The sequence below is a fragment of the Hyperolius riggenbachi genome, chromosome 12 (genome assembly GCF_040937935.1).
Source record: "Hyperolius riggenbachi isolate aHypRig1 chromosome 12, aHypRig1.pri, whole genome shotgun sequence".
Lineage (NCBI taxonomy): Eukaryota > Metazoa > Chordata > Amphibia > Anura > Hyperoliidae > Hyperolius > Hyperolius riggenbachi.
Window position 1 is genome coordinate 121,907,402 of NC_090657.1, and position 16,841 is coordinate 121,924,242.

A 16,841-nucleotide genomic window follows, 5' to 3' on the forward strand; every position below is an offset into this window, starting at 1 on the left:
GGCCCCGATGCCCAGCTAGCCATACCGAAGGGCCCTATACCCAGCTAGCCATACCGAAGAGCCCTATACCCAGCTAGCCATACCGAAGGCCCCTATACCCAGCTAGCCATACCGAAGGCCCCTATACCCAGCTAGCTATACCGAAGGCCCCTATACCCAGCTAGCTATACCGAAGGCCCCTATACCCAGCTAGCTATACCGAAGGCCCCTATACCCAGCTAGCTATACCGAAGGCCCCTATACCCAGCTAGCTATACCGAAGGCCCCTATACCCAGCTAGCTATACCGAAGGCCCCTATACCCAGCTAGCTATACCGAAGGCCCCTATACCCAGCTAGCTATACCGTAGGCACCTATACCCAGATCGCTATACCGTAGGCACCCATACCCAGCTAGCTATACTGTAGGCACCCATAGCTAGCTAGCTAGCTAGCTATACTGTAGGCACCCATAGCTAGCTAGCTATACTGTAGGCACCGATAGCTAGCTAGCTAGCTATACTGTAGGCACCCATAGCTAGCTAGCTAGCTAGCTATACTGTAGGCACCCATAGCTAGCTAGCTAGCTAGCTATACTGTAGGCACCCATAGCTAGCTAGCTAGCTAGCTAGCTATACTGTAGGCACCCATAGCTAGCTAGCTAGCTAGCTATACTGTAGGCACCCATAGCTAGCTAGCTAGCTATACTGTAGGCACCCATAGCTAGCTAGCTAGCTATACAGTAGGCACCCATAGCTAGCTAGCTAGCTATACAGTAGGCACCCATAGCTAGCTAGCTAGCTATACAGTAGGCACCCATAGCTAGCTAGCTAGCTATACTGTAGGCACCCATAGCTAGCTAGCTAGCTATACTGTAGGCACCCATAGCTAGCTAGCTAGCTAGCTAGCTAGCTATACTGTAGGCACCCATAGCTAGCTAGCTAGCTATACTGTAGGCACCCATAGCTAGCTAGCTAGCTAGCTATACTGTAGGCACCCATAGCTAGCTAGCTAGCTATACTGTAGGCACCCATAGCTAGCTAGCTAGCTAGCTAGCTATACTGTAGGCACCCATAGCTAGCTAGCTAGCTAGCTAGCTAGCTATACTGTAGGCACCCCTAGCTAGCTAGCTAAACTGTAGGCACCCATAGCTAGCTAGCTAGCTATACTGTAGGCACCCATAGCTAGCTAGCTAGCTATACTGTAGGCACCCATAGCTAGCTAGCTAGCTATACTGTAGGCACCCATAGCTAGCTAGCTAGCTATACTGTAGGCACCCATAGCTAGCTAGCTATACTGTAGGCACCCATAGCTAGCTAGCTATACTGTAGGCACCCATAGCTAGCTAGCTATACTGTAGGCACCCATAGCTAGCTAGCTAGCTATAGGCACCCATAGCTAGCTAGCTAGCTATACTGTAGGCACCCATAGCTAGCTAGCTAGCTAGCTATACTGTAGGCACCCATAGCTAGCTAGCTAGCTAGCTATACCGTAGGCACCCATAGCTAGCTAGCTAGCTATACCGTAGGCACCCATAGCTAGCTAGCTAGCTATACCGTAGGCACCCATAGCTAGCTAGCTAGCTATACCGTAGGCACCCATAGCTAGCTAGCTAGCTATACCGTAGGCACCCATAGCTAGCTAGCTAGCTATACCGTAGGCACCCATAGCTAGCTAGCTAGCTATACCGTAGGCACCCATGGCTAGCTAGCTAGCTATACTGTAGGCACCCATAGCTAGCTAGCTAGCTAGCTATACTGTAGGCACCCATAGCTAGCTAGCTATACTGTAGGCACCCATAGCTAGCTAGCTATACTGTAGGCACCCATAGCTAGCTAGCTAGCTATACTGTAGGCACCCATAGCCAGCTAGCTATACTGTAAGCACCCATAGCTAGCTAGCTATACTGTAGGCACCCATAGCTAGCTAGCTAGCTATACTGTAGGCACCCATAGCTAGCTAGCTAAACTGTAGGCACCCATAGCTAGCTAGCTATACTGTAGGCACCCATAGCTAGCTAGCTAGCTAGCTACCTATACTGTAGGCACCCATAGCTAGCTAGCTAGCTATACTGTAGGCACCCATAGCTAGCTAGCTAGCTAGCTATACTGTAGGCACCCATAGCTAGCTAGCTAGCTAGCTAGCTAGCTATACTGTAGGCACCCATAGCTAGCTAGCTATACTGTAGGCACCCATAGCTAGCTAGCTATACTGTAGACACCCATAGCTAGCTAGCTATACGGTAGACACCCATAGCTAGCTAGCTATACTGTAGACACCCATAGCTAGCTAGCTATACTGTAGACACCCATAGCTAGCTAGCTATACTGTAGACACCCATAGCTAGCTAGCTATACTGTAGACACCCATAGCTAGCTAGCTATACTGTAGATACCCATAGCTAGCTAGCTATACTGTAGACACCCATAGCTAGCTAGCTATACTGTAGACACCCATAGCTAGCTAGCTATACTGTAGACACCCATAGCTAGCTAGCTAGCTATACTGTAGACACCCATAGCTAGCTAGCTAGCTATACTGTAGACACCCATAGCTAGCTAGCTAGCTAGCTAGCTATACTGTAGACACCCATAGCTAGCTAGCTAGCTATACTGTAGACACCCATAGCTAGCTAGCTAGCTAGCTAGACTGTAGACACCCATAGCTAGCTAGCTAGCTAGACTGTAGACACCCATAGCTAGCTAGCTAGCTAGCTAGCTATACTGTAGACACCCATAGCTAGCTAGCTAGCTAGCTATACTGTAGACACCCATAGCTAGCTAGCTAGCTAGCTATACTGTAGACACCCATAGCTAGCTAGCTAGCCTGTAGACACCCATAGCTAGCTAGCTAGCTAGCTATACTGTAGACACCCATAGCTAGCTAGCTATACTGTAGACACCCATAGCTAGCTAGCTATACTGTAGACACCCATAGCTAGCTAGCTATACTGTAGTCACCCATAGCTAGCTAGCTATACTGTAGTCACCCATAGCTAGCTAGCTATACTGTAGTCACCCATAGCTAGCTAGCTATACTGTAGACACCCATAGCTAGCTAGCTAGCTATACTGTAGACACCCATAGCTAGCTAGCTAGCTATACTGTAGACACCCATAGCTAGCTAGCTAGCTAGCTAGCTATACTGTAGACACCCATAGCTAGCTAGCTAGCTAGCTAGCTAGCTATACTGTAGACACCCATAGCTAGCTAGCTAGCTATACTGTAGACACCCATAGCTAGCTAGCTAGCTAGCTAGCTAGCTATACTGTAGACACCCATAGCTAGCTAGCTAGCTAGCTAGCTATACTGTAGACACCCATAGCTAGCTATACTGTAGACACCCATAGCTAGCTAGCTAGCTAGCTAGCTAGCTATACTGTAGACACCCATAGCTAGCTAGCTAGCTAGCTAGCTATACTGTAGACACCCATAGCTAGCTAGCTAGCTATACTGTAGACACCCATAGCTAGCTAGCTAGCTATACTGTAGACACCCATAGCTAGCTAGCTAGCTAGCTATACTGTAGACACCCATAGCTAGCTAGCTAGCTATACTGTAGACACCCATAGCTAGCTAGGTAGCTATACTGTAGACACCCATAGCTAGCTAGCTAGCTATACTGTAGACACCCATAGCTAGCTAGCGAGCTATACTGTAGACACCCATAGCTAGCTAGCAAGCTAGCTATACTGTAGACACCCATAGCTAGCTAGCTAGCTAGCTATACTGTAGACACCCATAGCTAGCTAGCTAGCTAGCTATACTGTAGACACCCATAGCTAGCTAGCTAGCTAGCTATACTGTAGACACCCATAGCTAGCTAGCTAGCTAGCTATACTGTAGACACCCATAGCTAGCTAGCTATACTGTAGACACCCATAGCTAGCTAGCTAGCTATGCTGTAGACACCCATAGCTAGCTAGCTAGCTATACTGTAGACACCCATAGCTAGCTAGCTATACTGTAGACACCCATAGCTAGCTAGCTATACTGTAGACACCCATAGCTAGCTAGCTAGCTATACTGTAGACACCCATAGCTAGCTAGCTAGCTATACTGTAGACACCCATAGCTAGCTAGCTAGCTATACTGTAGACACCCATAGCTAGCTAGCTAGCTATACTGTAGACACCCATAGCTAGCTAGCTAGCTATACTGTAGACACCCATAGCTAGCTAGCTAGCTATACTGTATACACCCATAGCTAGCTAGCTAGCTAGCTAGCTATACTGTAGACACCCATAGCTAGCTAGCTATACTGTAGACACCCATAGCTAGCTAGCTAGCTAGCTAGCTATACTGTAGACACCCATAGCTAGCTAGCTAGCTAGCTAGCTATACTGTAGACACCCATAGCTAGCTAGCTAGCTAGCTAGCTAGCTAGCTAGCTAGCTATACTGTAGACACCCATAGCTAGCTAGCTAGCTAGCTATACTGTAGACACCCATAGCTAGCTAGCTATACTGTAGACACCCATAGCTAGCTTTACTATAGACATCCATAGCTAGCTATACTGTAGACACCCATAGCTAGCTATACTGTAGACACCCATAGCTAGCTAGCTAGCTATACTGTAGACACCCATAGCTAGCTAGCTAGCTAGCTAGCTATACTGCAGACACCCATAGCTAGCTAGCTAGCTAGCTAGCTATACTGCAGACACCCATAGCTAGCTAGCTAGCTATACTGCAGACACCCATAGCTAGCTAGCTAGCTATACTGTAGACACCCATAGCTAGCTAGCTATACTGTAGACACCCATAGCTAGCTAGCTAGCTATACTGTAGACACCCATAGCTAGCTAGCTAGCTATACTGTAGACACCCATAGCTAGCTAGCTAGCTATACTGTAGACACCCATAGCTAGCTAGCTAGCTATACTGTAGACACCCATAGCTAGCTAGCTAGCTATACTGTAGACACCCATAGCTAGCTAGCTAGCTATACTGTAGACACCCATAGCTAGCTAGCTAGCTATACTGTAGACACCCATAGCTAGCTAGCTAGCTATACTGTAGACACCCATAGCTAGCTAGCTAGCTAGCTAGCTAGCTATACTGCAGACACCCATAGCTAGCTAGCTAGCTATACTGCAGACACCCATAGCTAGCTAGCTATACTGCAGACACCCATAGCTAGCTAGCTATACTGCAGACACCCATAGCTAGCTAGCTAGCTATACTGCAGACACCCATAGCTAGCTAGCTAGCTAGCTATACTGCAGACACCCATAGCTAGCTAGCTAGCTAGCTATACTGCAGACACCCATAGCTAGCTAGCTAGCTAGCTATACTGCAGACACCCATAGCTAGCTAGCTATACTGTAGACACCCATAGCTAGCTATACTGTAGACACCCATAGCTAGCTAGCTAGCTAGCTAGCTATACTGCAGACACCCATATCTAGCTAGCTAGCTATACTGTAGACACCCATAGCTAGCTAGCTAGCTAGCTATACTGTAGACACCCATAGCTAGCTAGCTAGCTATACTGTAGACACCCATAGCTAGCTAGCTAGCTATACTGTAGACACCCATAGCTAGCTAGCTATACTGTAGACACCCATAGCTAGCTAGCTAGCTATACTGTAGACACCCATAGCTAGCTAGCTAGCTATACTGCAGACACCCATAGCTAGCTAGCTAGCTATACTGCAGACACCCATAGCTAGCTAGCTAGCTATACTGCAGACACCCATAGCTAGCTAGCTAGCTAGCTATACTGCAGACACCCATAGCTAGCTAGCTAGCTAGCTATACTGCAGACACCCATAGCTAGCTAGCTAGCTATACTGCAGACACCCATAGCTAGCTAGCTATACTGCAGACACCCATAGCTAGCTAGCTATACTGTAAAAACCCATAGCTAGCTAGCTAGCTAGCTATACTGTAGACACCCATAGCTAGCTATACTGTAGACACCCATAGCTAGCTAGCTAGCTATACTGCAGACACCCATAGCTAGCTAGCTAGCTAGCTAGCTAGCTATACTGCAGACACCCATAGCTAGCTAGCTATACTGCAGACACCCATAGCTAGCTAGCTATACTGCAGACACCCATAGCTAGCTAGCTAGCTATACTGTAGACACCCATAGCTAGCTAGCTATACTGTAGACACCCATAGCTAGCTAGCTATATTGAAGGCGTGTTTACCTAGCTAGCTATACTGAAAGCACCTATACCTAGCTACCTATAGTGAAGGCCCCTTTTCCTAGCTACCTATAATGTGGACATGCCTGGGTAAATATACTGCGGGGAACTATACCACAGATCACACAATTGTTATGTGCAGGATTCGTGATTTGAAAGCTTTGAGATATTCGAGAACCTTTTCAGATTCAAATTTGAAGAAATTGTGGATTCATCCCATCTATATATATGTTAGTTATCAGACTAATAAATAATAAAAAAAAAAAAAAAAAAAAAAAGTTATATTTTCTCTTTTAATTACAGATTAAATTTAGTCGAAGTCTATGCATTTCTTCCCGACTCCAGGTACCCAAAAATTTCTCCAACAGCCATGGTTAAAAGGATACTTAAAGAGACCCAGAGAGGAGTCTCACTGCGGTTTTGTTTTGTTTTTTCTTCTTACGCGGGGCTTCCTCCAGCCCCATAAGCATGGATGTGTCCCTCGCCGTCCTCCTGCAGTCAACCCCCTGTAAGCGGCTCAGTCGGACTCAATCAACTGAGTGACGTCAGCCAGGGCATTCTGCACATGCGCAGAAAGGTCCGCCGCTGACATCAATGAGCTGCTTACCAGGACATCGTAGGAGGACGGCGCGGGACACAGCCAAGCTTATAGGGCTGGAGGAAGCCCCAGGTAAGTAAAAGAATTGTAGTGAAACTCATGTCTGAGTCTCTAACCACTTCAGCCTTCAGTCGTTTTCACTTTATGCATCCGAGCAATGTTTACCTCCCATTCATTAGCCTATAACTTTATCACTACTTATCACAATGAACTGATCTACGTCTCGTTTTTCCGCAACCAATTAGGCTTTCTTTGGGGGGTACATTTTGCTAAGAGCCACTTTACTGTAAATGCATTTTAACAGGAAGAATAAGGAAAAAACAGAAAAAAATTCATTATTTCTAAGTTTTCGGCCATTATAGTTTTAAAATAATACATGCCTCCACAATTAAAACACACGTATTGTATGTGCTCATTTCTCCCGGTTATTACACCGTTTAAATTATGTCCCTATCACAATGTATGGCGACAATATTTTACTTGGAAATAAAAGTGCATTTTTTTCCGGTTTGCATCCATCACTATTTACAAGCTTATAATAAAAAAAAAAAAATTGAAATATTTCATGTTTACATACATATTTGAAAAGTTTAGACCCTTAAGTAAATATTTATGTGTTTTTTTTAAATTGTAATGTTTTTTATTTTTTTATTATTAAACATTTTATGTGAGTATTTTTGGGAGGGTGGGATGCAAATCAATTTTTTTTTGTACATATAGGTCTATTTTTTAATTTTTTTTTTTTTGCATTTTCATGCAGTTAGCTTTTTGGCCACAACAGGGCAGCCATGAGTTTTACAATGACGCCACTCTAAGCATAACACGGACGCTTAGAGTGATGTCGGGGGAAATAGGAACAGAAAAACCTCAGCTTCCGTGCAAAGCTGACGGTTTTTCTCAGGGGGAGAGCAATCGGTGATCGGGCACCATAGCCCGATTCACCGATTGCCTGGCTAGCAAACCGCGGGCCGGGAGTGCGCGTGATCGGCCGCGGGGTGCGCAGGAGCGCACATGGCCTCCTGGGCGTAGCTAGTACGTCCAGGAGGCCAAAGTAGTTAAGTATACACCCCCCCCCCCCAAAAAAAAATATGCCAGTTTTACTTACCTGGGGCTTCTACCGGGCCCCTGCAGTCGACCAGTGCCCACACCAGTACTTTATAATCCTCCAGTCCTTCGCCATGACACTGTTTCAGTGATTGGGCCTGTCGTCGGCCACTGCACCGCGCACATCCTCGTTTGCGCTCCTGCGTGAACTCGTCATACACCTAACAGAATACCTTGGGGTGTCTTTTTTTTCTAAAAAGGGGTCACTTGTGGGGTTTCTATACTGCCCTGGCATTTTACGGGCCCAAAACCGTGAGTAGTCTGGAAACCAAATGTCTCAAAATGACTGTTCAGGGGTATAAGCATCTGCAAATTTTGATGACAGGTGGTCTATGAGGGGGGCGAATGTTGTGGAACCCGGTCATAAGCAGGGTGGCCTTTTAAATGACAGGTTGTATTGGGCCTGATCTGATGGATAGGAGAGCTAGGGGGGTGACAGGAGGTGATTGATGGGTGTCTCGGGGTGGTTAGAGGGGAAAATAGATGCAATCAATGCACTGGGGAGGTGATCGGAAGGGGGATCTGAGGGTTTGGCCGAGTGATCAGGAGCCCACACGGGGCAAATTAGGGCCTGATCTGATGGGTAGGTGTGCTAGGGGGTGACAGGTGGTAACAGGAGGTGATGGGTGTCTCAAGGTGTGATTAATGGGGGGAATAAATGCAAGCAATGCACTGGCGAGGTGATCAGGGCTGGGGTCTGAGGGTGTGGGCGGGTGATTGGGTGCCCTAGGGGCACATAGGGGTCTAATCTAATGGGTAGCAGTGACAGGGGGTGATTGATGGGTAATTAGTGGGTGTTTAGAGGAGAGAACAGATGCAATGCACTTGGGAGGTGATCTGCCGGCGGGTCTGCAGGCGATCGGATGGTGTGGGTGACCAGATTGCCTGCAAGGGGCAGGTTAGGGGCTGATTGATGGGTGGCCATGACAGGGGGTGATTGATAGGTGATCAGTGGGTTATTACAGGGAAGAACAGATGTAATTAATGCACTGGCGAATTGATAAGGGGGGGTCTGAGGGCAATCTGAGCGTGTGGGCGGGTGATTGGGTGCCCGCATAGGGCAGATTAGGGTCTGATCTGATGGGTAACAGTGACAGGTGGTGATAGGGGGTGATTGATGGGTAATTAGTGGGTGATGGGTAATTAGTGGGTGTTTAGAGAAGAGAACAGATGTAAACAATACACTTGGGAGATGATTTGACGGCGGGTTTGCGGGAGATCTAATGGTGTGGGTGGGTGATCAGATTGCCCGCAAGGGGCAGGTTAGGGGCTGATTGTTGGGTGGCAGTGACGGGGGGTGATTGACAGGTGATCAGGGGGGATAGATGCATACAGTACACGGGGGGGGGGGGGTGAGCAGGAGTCCTCTGGGGGCAGTTTGGGGAGTTAAAAAAAAAATAGCGTTGACAGATAGTGACAGGGAGTGATTGATGGGTTATTAGGGGGGTGATTGGGTGCAAACAGTGGTCTGGGGGGTGGGCAGGGGGGGGAGGTCTGAGGGGTGCTGTGGGCGATCAGGGGGCGGGGGGGCAGATCAGTGTGTTTGGGTGCAGACTAAGGTGGCTGCAGCCTGCCCTGGTGGTCCCTCGGACACTGGGACCACCAGGGCAGGAGGCAGCCTGTATAATACACTTTGTATACATTACAAAGTGTATTATACACTTTGTAGCGGCGATCGCGGGGTTAACAACCCGCCGGTGCTTCCGGCGGGTTGTCGTCGCGGGTGGGCGGAGCCAGTTGCCGGGGGAAGCGTGCATCCTCAATGACACGTTCGCTCCCCCGGCATGCCGAAAGGACGCAACGCCCTTGGGCGTATTGCGGTCCTTTCGGCGTCCACTTTGCTGCCGCCCATCGGCTGTGGGCAGTCAGCAAGTGGTTAAAGAGATACGCAAGTGTAGCAAAAAAAAAGGGCCAGTTTTACTTACCTGGGGTTTCCATCAGTCCCCTGCAGTCGACCTATGCCTGCATACTCTGGTTTGCCGCTGCTCGGTTTCGGCGGCTGAGCCTGTTGCCAGCCACTACGCCTACGCAACCCTAGCTGTGCGCATCTTTGTTAGCACTCCCGGTGCTGAGAGCACCCTGTGCAGGCGCTGTACAGGCGCCTGCGCAGGATCCTCCCCACGCAGGAGCGCAAACGAGGATGTGCGCGGTGCAGTGGCCGACGACAGGCCCAATCACTGAAACTGAAACTGAAAAAAAAACAATTAAAATCAATTTCCGCTTACTTGTGACAAAAAATAAAATCTTCTATGAACTCACCATACTCCTAACGGAATACCTTGAGGTGTCTTCTTTCTAAAATGGGGTCATTTGTGGGGTTTCTATACTGCCCTGGCATTTTAGGGGCCCTAAACCGTGAGGAGTAGTCTTGAAACCAAATGTCGAAAAATGACATGTAAAATCCTAAAGGTACTCATTGGACTTTGGGCCCCTTAGCGCAGTTAGGGTGCAAAAAAGTGCCACACATGTGGCACACACCAGGACAGTAAACACACCCCACAAATGACCCCATTTTGGAAAGTAGACCCTTCAAGGTATTCAGAGAGGAGCATAGTGAGTCCGTGGCAGATTTCCTTCTTTTTTTTGTCGCAAGTTAGAAGAAATGGAAACTTTTTTTTTTGTCGTCACAAAGTGTCATTTTCCGCTAACTTGTGACAAAAAAATAAAATCTTCTATGAACTCACCATGCCTCTCAGTGTATACTTTGGGATGTCTTCTTTCCAAAATAGGGTCATTTGGGGGGTATTTATACTATCCTGGAATTTTAGCACCTCATGAAACATGACAGGTGGTCAGAAAAGTCAGTGATGCTTCAAAATGGGAAAATTCACTTTTGGCACCATAGTTTGTAAACGCTATAACTTTTACCCAATCCAATAAATATACACTGAATGGTTTTTTGTTTTTTTTTTATCAAAGACATGTAGCAGAATAACTTTCGCGCTCAAATGTATAGGAAATTTTACTTTATTTGAAAAATATCAGCACAGAAAGTTAAAAAAAAAGTCATTTTTTTTTACAAAATGAATGTCTTTTTTGATGAATATAACAAAAACTAAAACTTGCAGCAGCAATCAAATAGCACCAAAAGAAAGCTGTATTAGGGACAAGAAAAGGAGGTAAAATTCATTTAGGTAGTAGGTTGTATGACCATGCAATAAACCGTGAAAGCTGCAGTGGTCTGAATGGAGAAAAAGGCTATGGTCCTTAAGAGGTAGAAAGACTGTGGTACTCAAGTGGTTAAAGGACCACTGTCACGAAAACCTTACAATTTTAAATATATGTAAACATAGACAAATAGGAAGTAAGTTTCTATGTAAAATGAGCCATACATTCATTTTCTCCTATGTTGCTGTCCCTAAGGGCCCGTTTCCTCTCTCGCGGAAACAGCCGCAAATCCACAGAGTTTCCCCGCAGGCAAATCGTGCGGGGAAACTCTGCCATAGGGGATAACGGCGCCGCCGGCCGAATCGCTTGCAGTAGCGATTCGGCCAGAACCCCCTACAGAATTCGCGGCGGAGGCTGCGATTCCCATAGCCGTGCATGGCACGGATCATGGGATTCGCCTGCGATCCCGCCCACCCGCTCAGTGCCGGCGTGTGTCTACGAGACGCACGCCGCACTAGTGGAAACAAGCCCTTACAGTAAGTAGATATCTGACATTACTGACAAATTTTGGACTATCCCATCTTCTCATGGGGGTTCTCAGGGTTTTCTTTATTTTTAAAAGCACTTAGTAAATGGCAGCTGCTCCTGGACAGAGCAAAAAAGTGTGCAGCGAGTAGGGAGGCTGGCCTGCATCTTTTCATAAATCCTTTGCAGATAATGTCTTTATAAAGAATAAAGGCAATGCTGAGAATCCCCTATGAAGAGATGGACTAGCCCAAAATCTGTCAGTAATGTCACATTTGTAATACTTACTGTAAGTCCTAGGTTCTCAACGTGTGGTACGCGTACCCCAGAGGGTACTTCTGATGGTGGCAGGGGGTACTCGGACTTGATATACTTCACCAAGAATAACAAATTAAGAGTCTTAGAAAATGATAAAAATCTTATTTAAACAACACCAAATTAGTGTGTTGGCTAATTAAAAGCAATGGTAAATGCTTGGAAATTGTTTAGAACCAATTATCATGTACTACAATTAAATATATATTTGTCAAGGGGTACTTGTGATAATGTTTACTATGCTAGGGGGTACTTGGTGAGTACAAGGTTTTAAAAGGGGTACATACCAAAAAAAAGGTTGAGAAACACTGCTGTAAGTGACAGCAACAAAGAAGTCATTTATGGCTCATTTTACTCTGGAAGAAATAAACTTATTTGAATGTGTTTCAAATTTTAAGATTTTTGTGACAGTTCCTCTTTAAAAATGACCTGAATTACCGTAACATTATTTAGTTCGATGTCAGCATAAATGCGCACAATGATACCACTGCTTGCAGCATGCTCCAAAATTAGCAGGCTGTGGACACTTCCACAAAACATTGTTAGGGGTTTTGACAAGCCAAACCTAAAGTCAGGGCCGGATTTACCATAAGGCACACTAGGCACGTGCCTACAGGCGCCTGATTGGCCAAAGGCGGCATCTCTTTCATGTCCCCTTTAAATTTAAAAGAGTGAGAAACAATAGCGGCCGCTCGCGTCCTTATTTACATAATAATACAGCGGACAGCGGGCGGCCACAACTACAGACAGGGGCGGGCAGCTAGTGACAGCGCACACACACAGAGAACGCCGCTCTCCCCACCCACCGGCCGCCGTTTCCATGGCTGCACGCAGCGCTGCAAACAGCTGCGTGCATAGGCGGCAGGGGGCGGAATGATTGTCCGTCTTCTGCCGGCTGGGAGTTTGAACTTTGAAGAATCACGCGGGTGGCCAAGGCGAGGCGGGCATGGCATCACTTACTGCCGGCAAGTCACACAGCGTGATTAGCCTGCCCTGCCTGCGCCAGTGCGCCCAGCACCAGAGCCCCCTGATGGAGTGGGAGAATTGGAGAGAAGGTGGAGGAGGAATCAAGCGGCGGAGCCATACAGCACAGGTAGGCAAAAAGGTCCGCCCCAACCCCTCTCCTGTCCTGTTCTAAATCAGCCAACCAGCATGTGTAGAAGCGACAGGCGGGGAGGGGTGGGCGAAACAGCTCTGCCCCTTTAGGTCATAGGAGATAGCCCGGCCCCGGCTGCACTGCACAGTTTATTTGTTACAGCTCCGCCCCTTGTGTATTCTATTGTTTCCTGCTCATTAGGGGGTCTGGGGCTGTTACTGTGTGTGTGTGTGTGTGTGTGTGTGTGTGTGTAGTGTGTGTGTAGTGTATGTGTAGTGTGTGTGTGTGTGTATAGCGTGTGTGTGTGTATAGCGTGTGTGTGTGTGTATAGCGCGTGTGTATAGCGTGTGTGTGTGTGTGTGTGTATAGCGTGTGCGTGTGTGTGTGTGTGTATAGCGTGTGTGTGTGTGTGTGTGTGTGTGTGTGTGTGTGTTTAGAGGGTGCTTTGTGGCTGTTTTCATTGCTTTTTTTGATGGGAAAGGGGGGGTTCTATAATTAAAGGGAATCTGTGTACTTAACTCTTCTCCTTAGGGGGGCTGTTACAATGGCTGAGTATTTGGTATGTGTGTTTGTGTTGTGTACAGTGTGTGTGTTTATAGGGTGCGCGGTGGTTGTTTTCATTGCTTTTTTGATGGGGAAGGGGGAATCTATGGTTAAAGGGAATCTGTGTCCTTAACGCTGCAAAAACAGTTTCACTTACTTGGGGCATCTACCAGCCTCCTGCAGCCATCCTGTGCCCTCTACGTCGTCTTCTCTGGTGCCCCGCTGTCAGCTAGTTTCGATTTTGCCGACTCACGTACCTTTACAGGCATTCCCGCTGGTGCAGGTCAGTAGCGCAACACGTATCTTTATACGCGTTGCGCCTGTAAAGATACGTGTTCCCACTGCACCGTGTTCCCTGCACCAGTGGGAACGTGTGCAAAGATATTCGTGGCAGCCTGCCTACTTCAAGGCGGCAAAATCAAAGCTGACAGTGGGGGACCAGAGGAGACGTGACTGACGTAAAGGGCACAGGATGGCTGCAGGGGGCTGGTAGATGCCCCAGGTAAGTAAAACTTATTTTGCGTTAAGGTTCCCTTTAAATGGAACCTGGGACAAGAAGCGTCTCAGGTTCCATACTTACCTGGAGCTTTCTTAAGGCCGTTCGTCCCTCGCCATCTCCCTGGGTGGCTCCGGTCCCTGCCAATTCAGCCCGCAGGTGCAGATTGCTCCCAGGGACGGGAGCTTGCCAGGCCACGCATGCGTGGTGAAGTGCGTCTCAGCCAGGATTTTGGGCTGAATTGCCAGGGAGACGGCGAAGGATGGGCAGCCTTAAGGGGGCTTAAGGAAGCACCATGTAAGTATGGTATCTGAGACGCTTCTTGTCTCAGGTACACTTTACAGGGAGAAAAAAAAAGTGCACCGTGGGGTACTTATCTTGGGGAGAGGGAAGCCTAAAGAGGCTTCCAGAATCCAGTCTTCCTCAGTCTCCTGGATCCAGCGCTGGCACCCTCAAAAGTCCGCTTCTTGGTGTTGCACGTAGGCACAGTAATGGCTTTCCCCTCAGGCTCTGGCAGGAATAGCTGGGCCCGATCGTGTTCGCTGTTCGCTCTACTGCACAGTCATCTCACGTCTGCACTGTAAAGTGGATCCGATCAGGTTCAGTTATTTCCACCCAAGCGGGAAGCTGCTATTGTGCCTACGTGCACTGGCCACTTGTTGTTGTATTTTGGGGGCTGCCAGCACTGGATCCCCTCTGCTGAGAAAGACAGGGGAAGTCTCATTAGGATGCAGAGGCTTCCCCTTCCCAAGGTATGAATCTGATCCTTTTTTTTTATTCTTAATTTTTGTGTGGCATGGAGGTGTGGCCTGTAGTGAGGGGTGGGGCTTAAGGCGCCAATACTTCTGTGCCTATAGGCTCCTGAGTTGTAAATCCGGCCCTGCCTAAAGTAATTTAATAGTTGCAGCAAGTTCTGAACCTCAACTCAGAATTACTGTTTGGAGAGTATTTTTGTCAAAGCTAAACTAAATGTTAGGCCTCTTTTCCACTGACTGTTGAACTGTGTGCTCAGCAAGCAGTTACTAAGCAGCAGTGAGTAGAGATGGGAAGTTCGGATCTTTTCAATGATCCGGATGATTCGAATCGGATCATTGAAGAGATCAATTTTACTCGAATCGGATCATTTTACTACCGGAAGCATTCAGGGGTGAAATGAACAGCAGGACAGGTCTGTGGACAGGAGAAGGGGAGGGGGTGGACACACAGAGAAGGGGAGAAGATGGACAGAGGGCAGGGAGTGGACAGAGAAGGGAGGAGGGTCGAGCAGAGAGCAGAAATGTTTGCACGTAATACCCACATGCTGCAATCATATGCTTTACATATATTTCACCTATATGTTCATCTGTGTACTTTGAAAGAAAAGGTCGCACAGTGAAAGAAAGCATTCCCAGAAGTGAAGTGCAGCTGTTTAGTGCCGAGTGCAGGAGGATCATATTGCCTTTCAATCACACTGTCTGCAAAGTTACTGAGCTGTGCTGAGCCAAAAGTTTCCAATGTGATTACTGTGCAGCACTACGGAACAGACAGCCTATAATGAGCAGCACGTTATAGCCAGTATGTGTGCTCTACACATATCTGGCAGTGGCACCCATGCCCCCTCTCTCTCATCTACCTGTGGCTGCAAGGCTGGCTCCCCTCCAACTCAGCGATCCATCCCTGCTCTGCTTCCAGGACCCCGCTGCCCGCTGAGAGGGGGCGTGTCGCTCCTGGCCCCGCCCCTTTTGCAATCCGAATCACTCATTTTGATGATTCGGATGATCGACTCATAAAATAGATTCGGATCAAAGATCCGAATCGTTCATGATCCGGACAACACTAGCAGTGAGCAGATACAAGTGAGCAGATACTAGGCAGCAACAAGCAGCTACCAGGCAGTTGTGAGAGTTTAAGAGGCATTTCACTGCCTATCAACAGTTAGTGGAAAAGAGGCCTAAAAGTTGGAGACATGAGGAAATAGCAAAAGCACATGAACAATCAAGAATGTAAATAGATGTGGGCGTGCCGATAGCACAAAGACGGAACAATCTTTGAGTCAGAGTCAACCATCTGCAGATGCTATGCAGGTTCAGGTGAACTCAAAAGTTTAGGGTGTGGGATGGTGCACGTGCATCAAGAGCTATATGCTCGGCAGACACTAGAGACGCAGAAGTATAACAATAAACTCACTTGGAGGACCAGCCTCTCCACTTCACCAGGTATTCTATAGTCCCCTGTGGATGAAAGAAAGATGAGGTTCACTTGTTGTTCCAGGGGGCGGGGTCGTGGAACATTGCGGGACGGGTGAAAACCCTCACCTTCCGCAGCCTCTTGCTGAGAATACACTCCGCTGCGAAGACCTGCTCTCCGACCGCACTAAGTTCCTCCATAGCTTCGGGCAGGAGGGTGCGTATAATATCACAGCGTTATCTAGAACTACACGAGTCTAAGAAAACACACAAAGCCAGGCGAGCTCGAGCAGTGGTGCGCGCCTCTTCTTCTTCTTGGTCCAATAGGAGCACGCGACAGATCAGTGCTTCCGGTGACACAGAAGGAAGAAAGAGTGTGTTTCCAAGAATGTGTCCCACTCGTCGACTAATTTGCATAATCCCTCCTGCGTGCGATGGTGTCGGGCCAGTAATATGTGAATGGCGGAGTTGAATTGTAAAGACCCTCACTGACCGTTCGTTGTTGCTGTGAAAGAACGATTTTAAATCCTGTGTTCACCATCATACCTACCTATACATTTTCTTTTCTGCTACTGTTAGAGTAAACCTGAGCTCTTGCACAGGACGGAAGGAAAATAAAGAGACAAGCACCCTGTACTTATTTACAGAGTTTAGCCTATCCAACTCCCTTTCAAATGTGTGAACTCTAGTGTAATTTGAACTCTCTTCGGTGTTAGCTGACTGCCATGGCAGAGAAGATAATTGGTAAACACAGGATGTT

At 47.6% G+C, this 16,841-nt stretch overlaps 1 protein-coding gene across 3 annotated transcripts in view; it reads right to left on the bottom strand.

The window, feature by feature from the left end:
* CBX2 (chromobox 2) overlaps positions 1-16,390 on the bottom strand; it is a 203,300-nt gene extending 186,910 nt beyond the window's left edge. For all 3 annotated transcript variants that reach the window (XM_068264516.1, XM_068264515.1, XM_068264513.1), the window contains exons 1-2: positions 16,211-16,390; positions 16,083-16,126 (exon numbers count right to left, since the gene is read on the bottom strand). In XM_068264516.1, coding sequence (XP_068120617.1) covers positions 16,083-16,126; positions 16,211-16,282 — 116 coding nt within the window. In that variant the 5' untranslated portion in view covers positions 16,283-16,390. The remainder of the gene's footprint in view (positions 1-16,082; positions 16,127-16,210) is intronic.
* Positions 16,391-16,841: the final 451 nt, after the last annotated feature.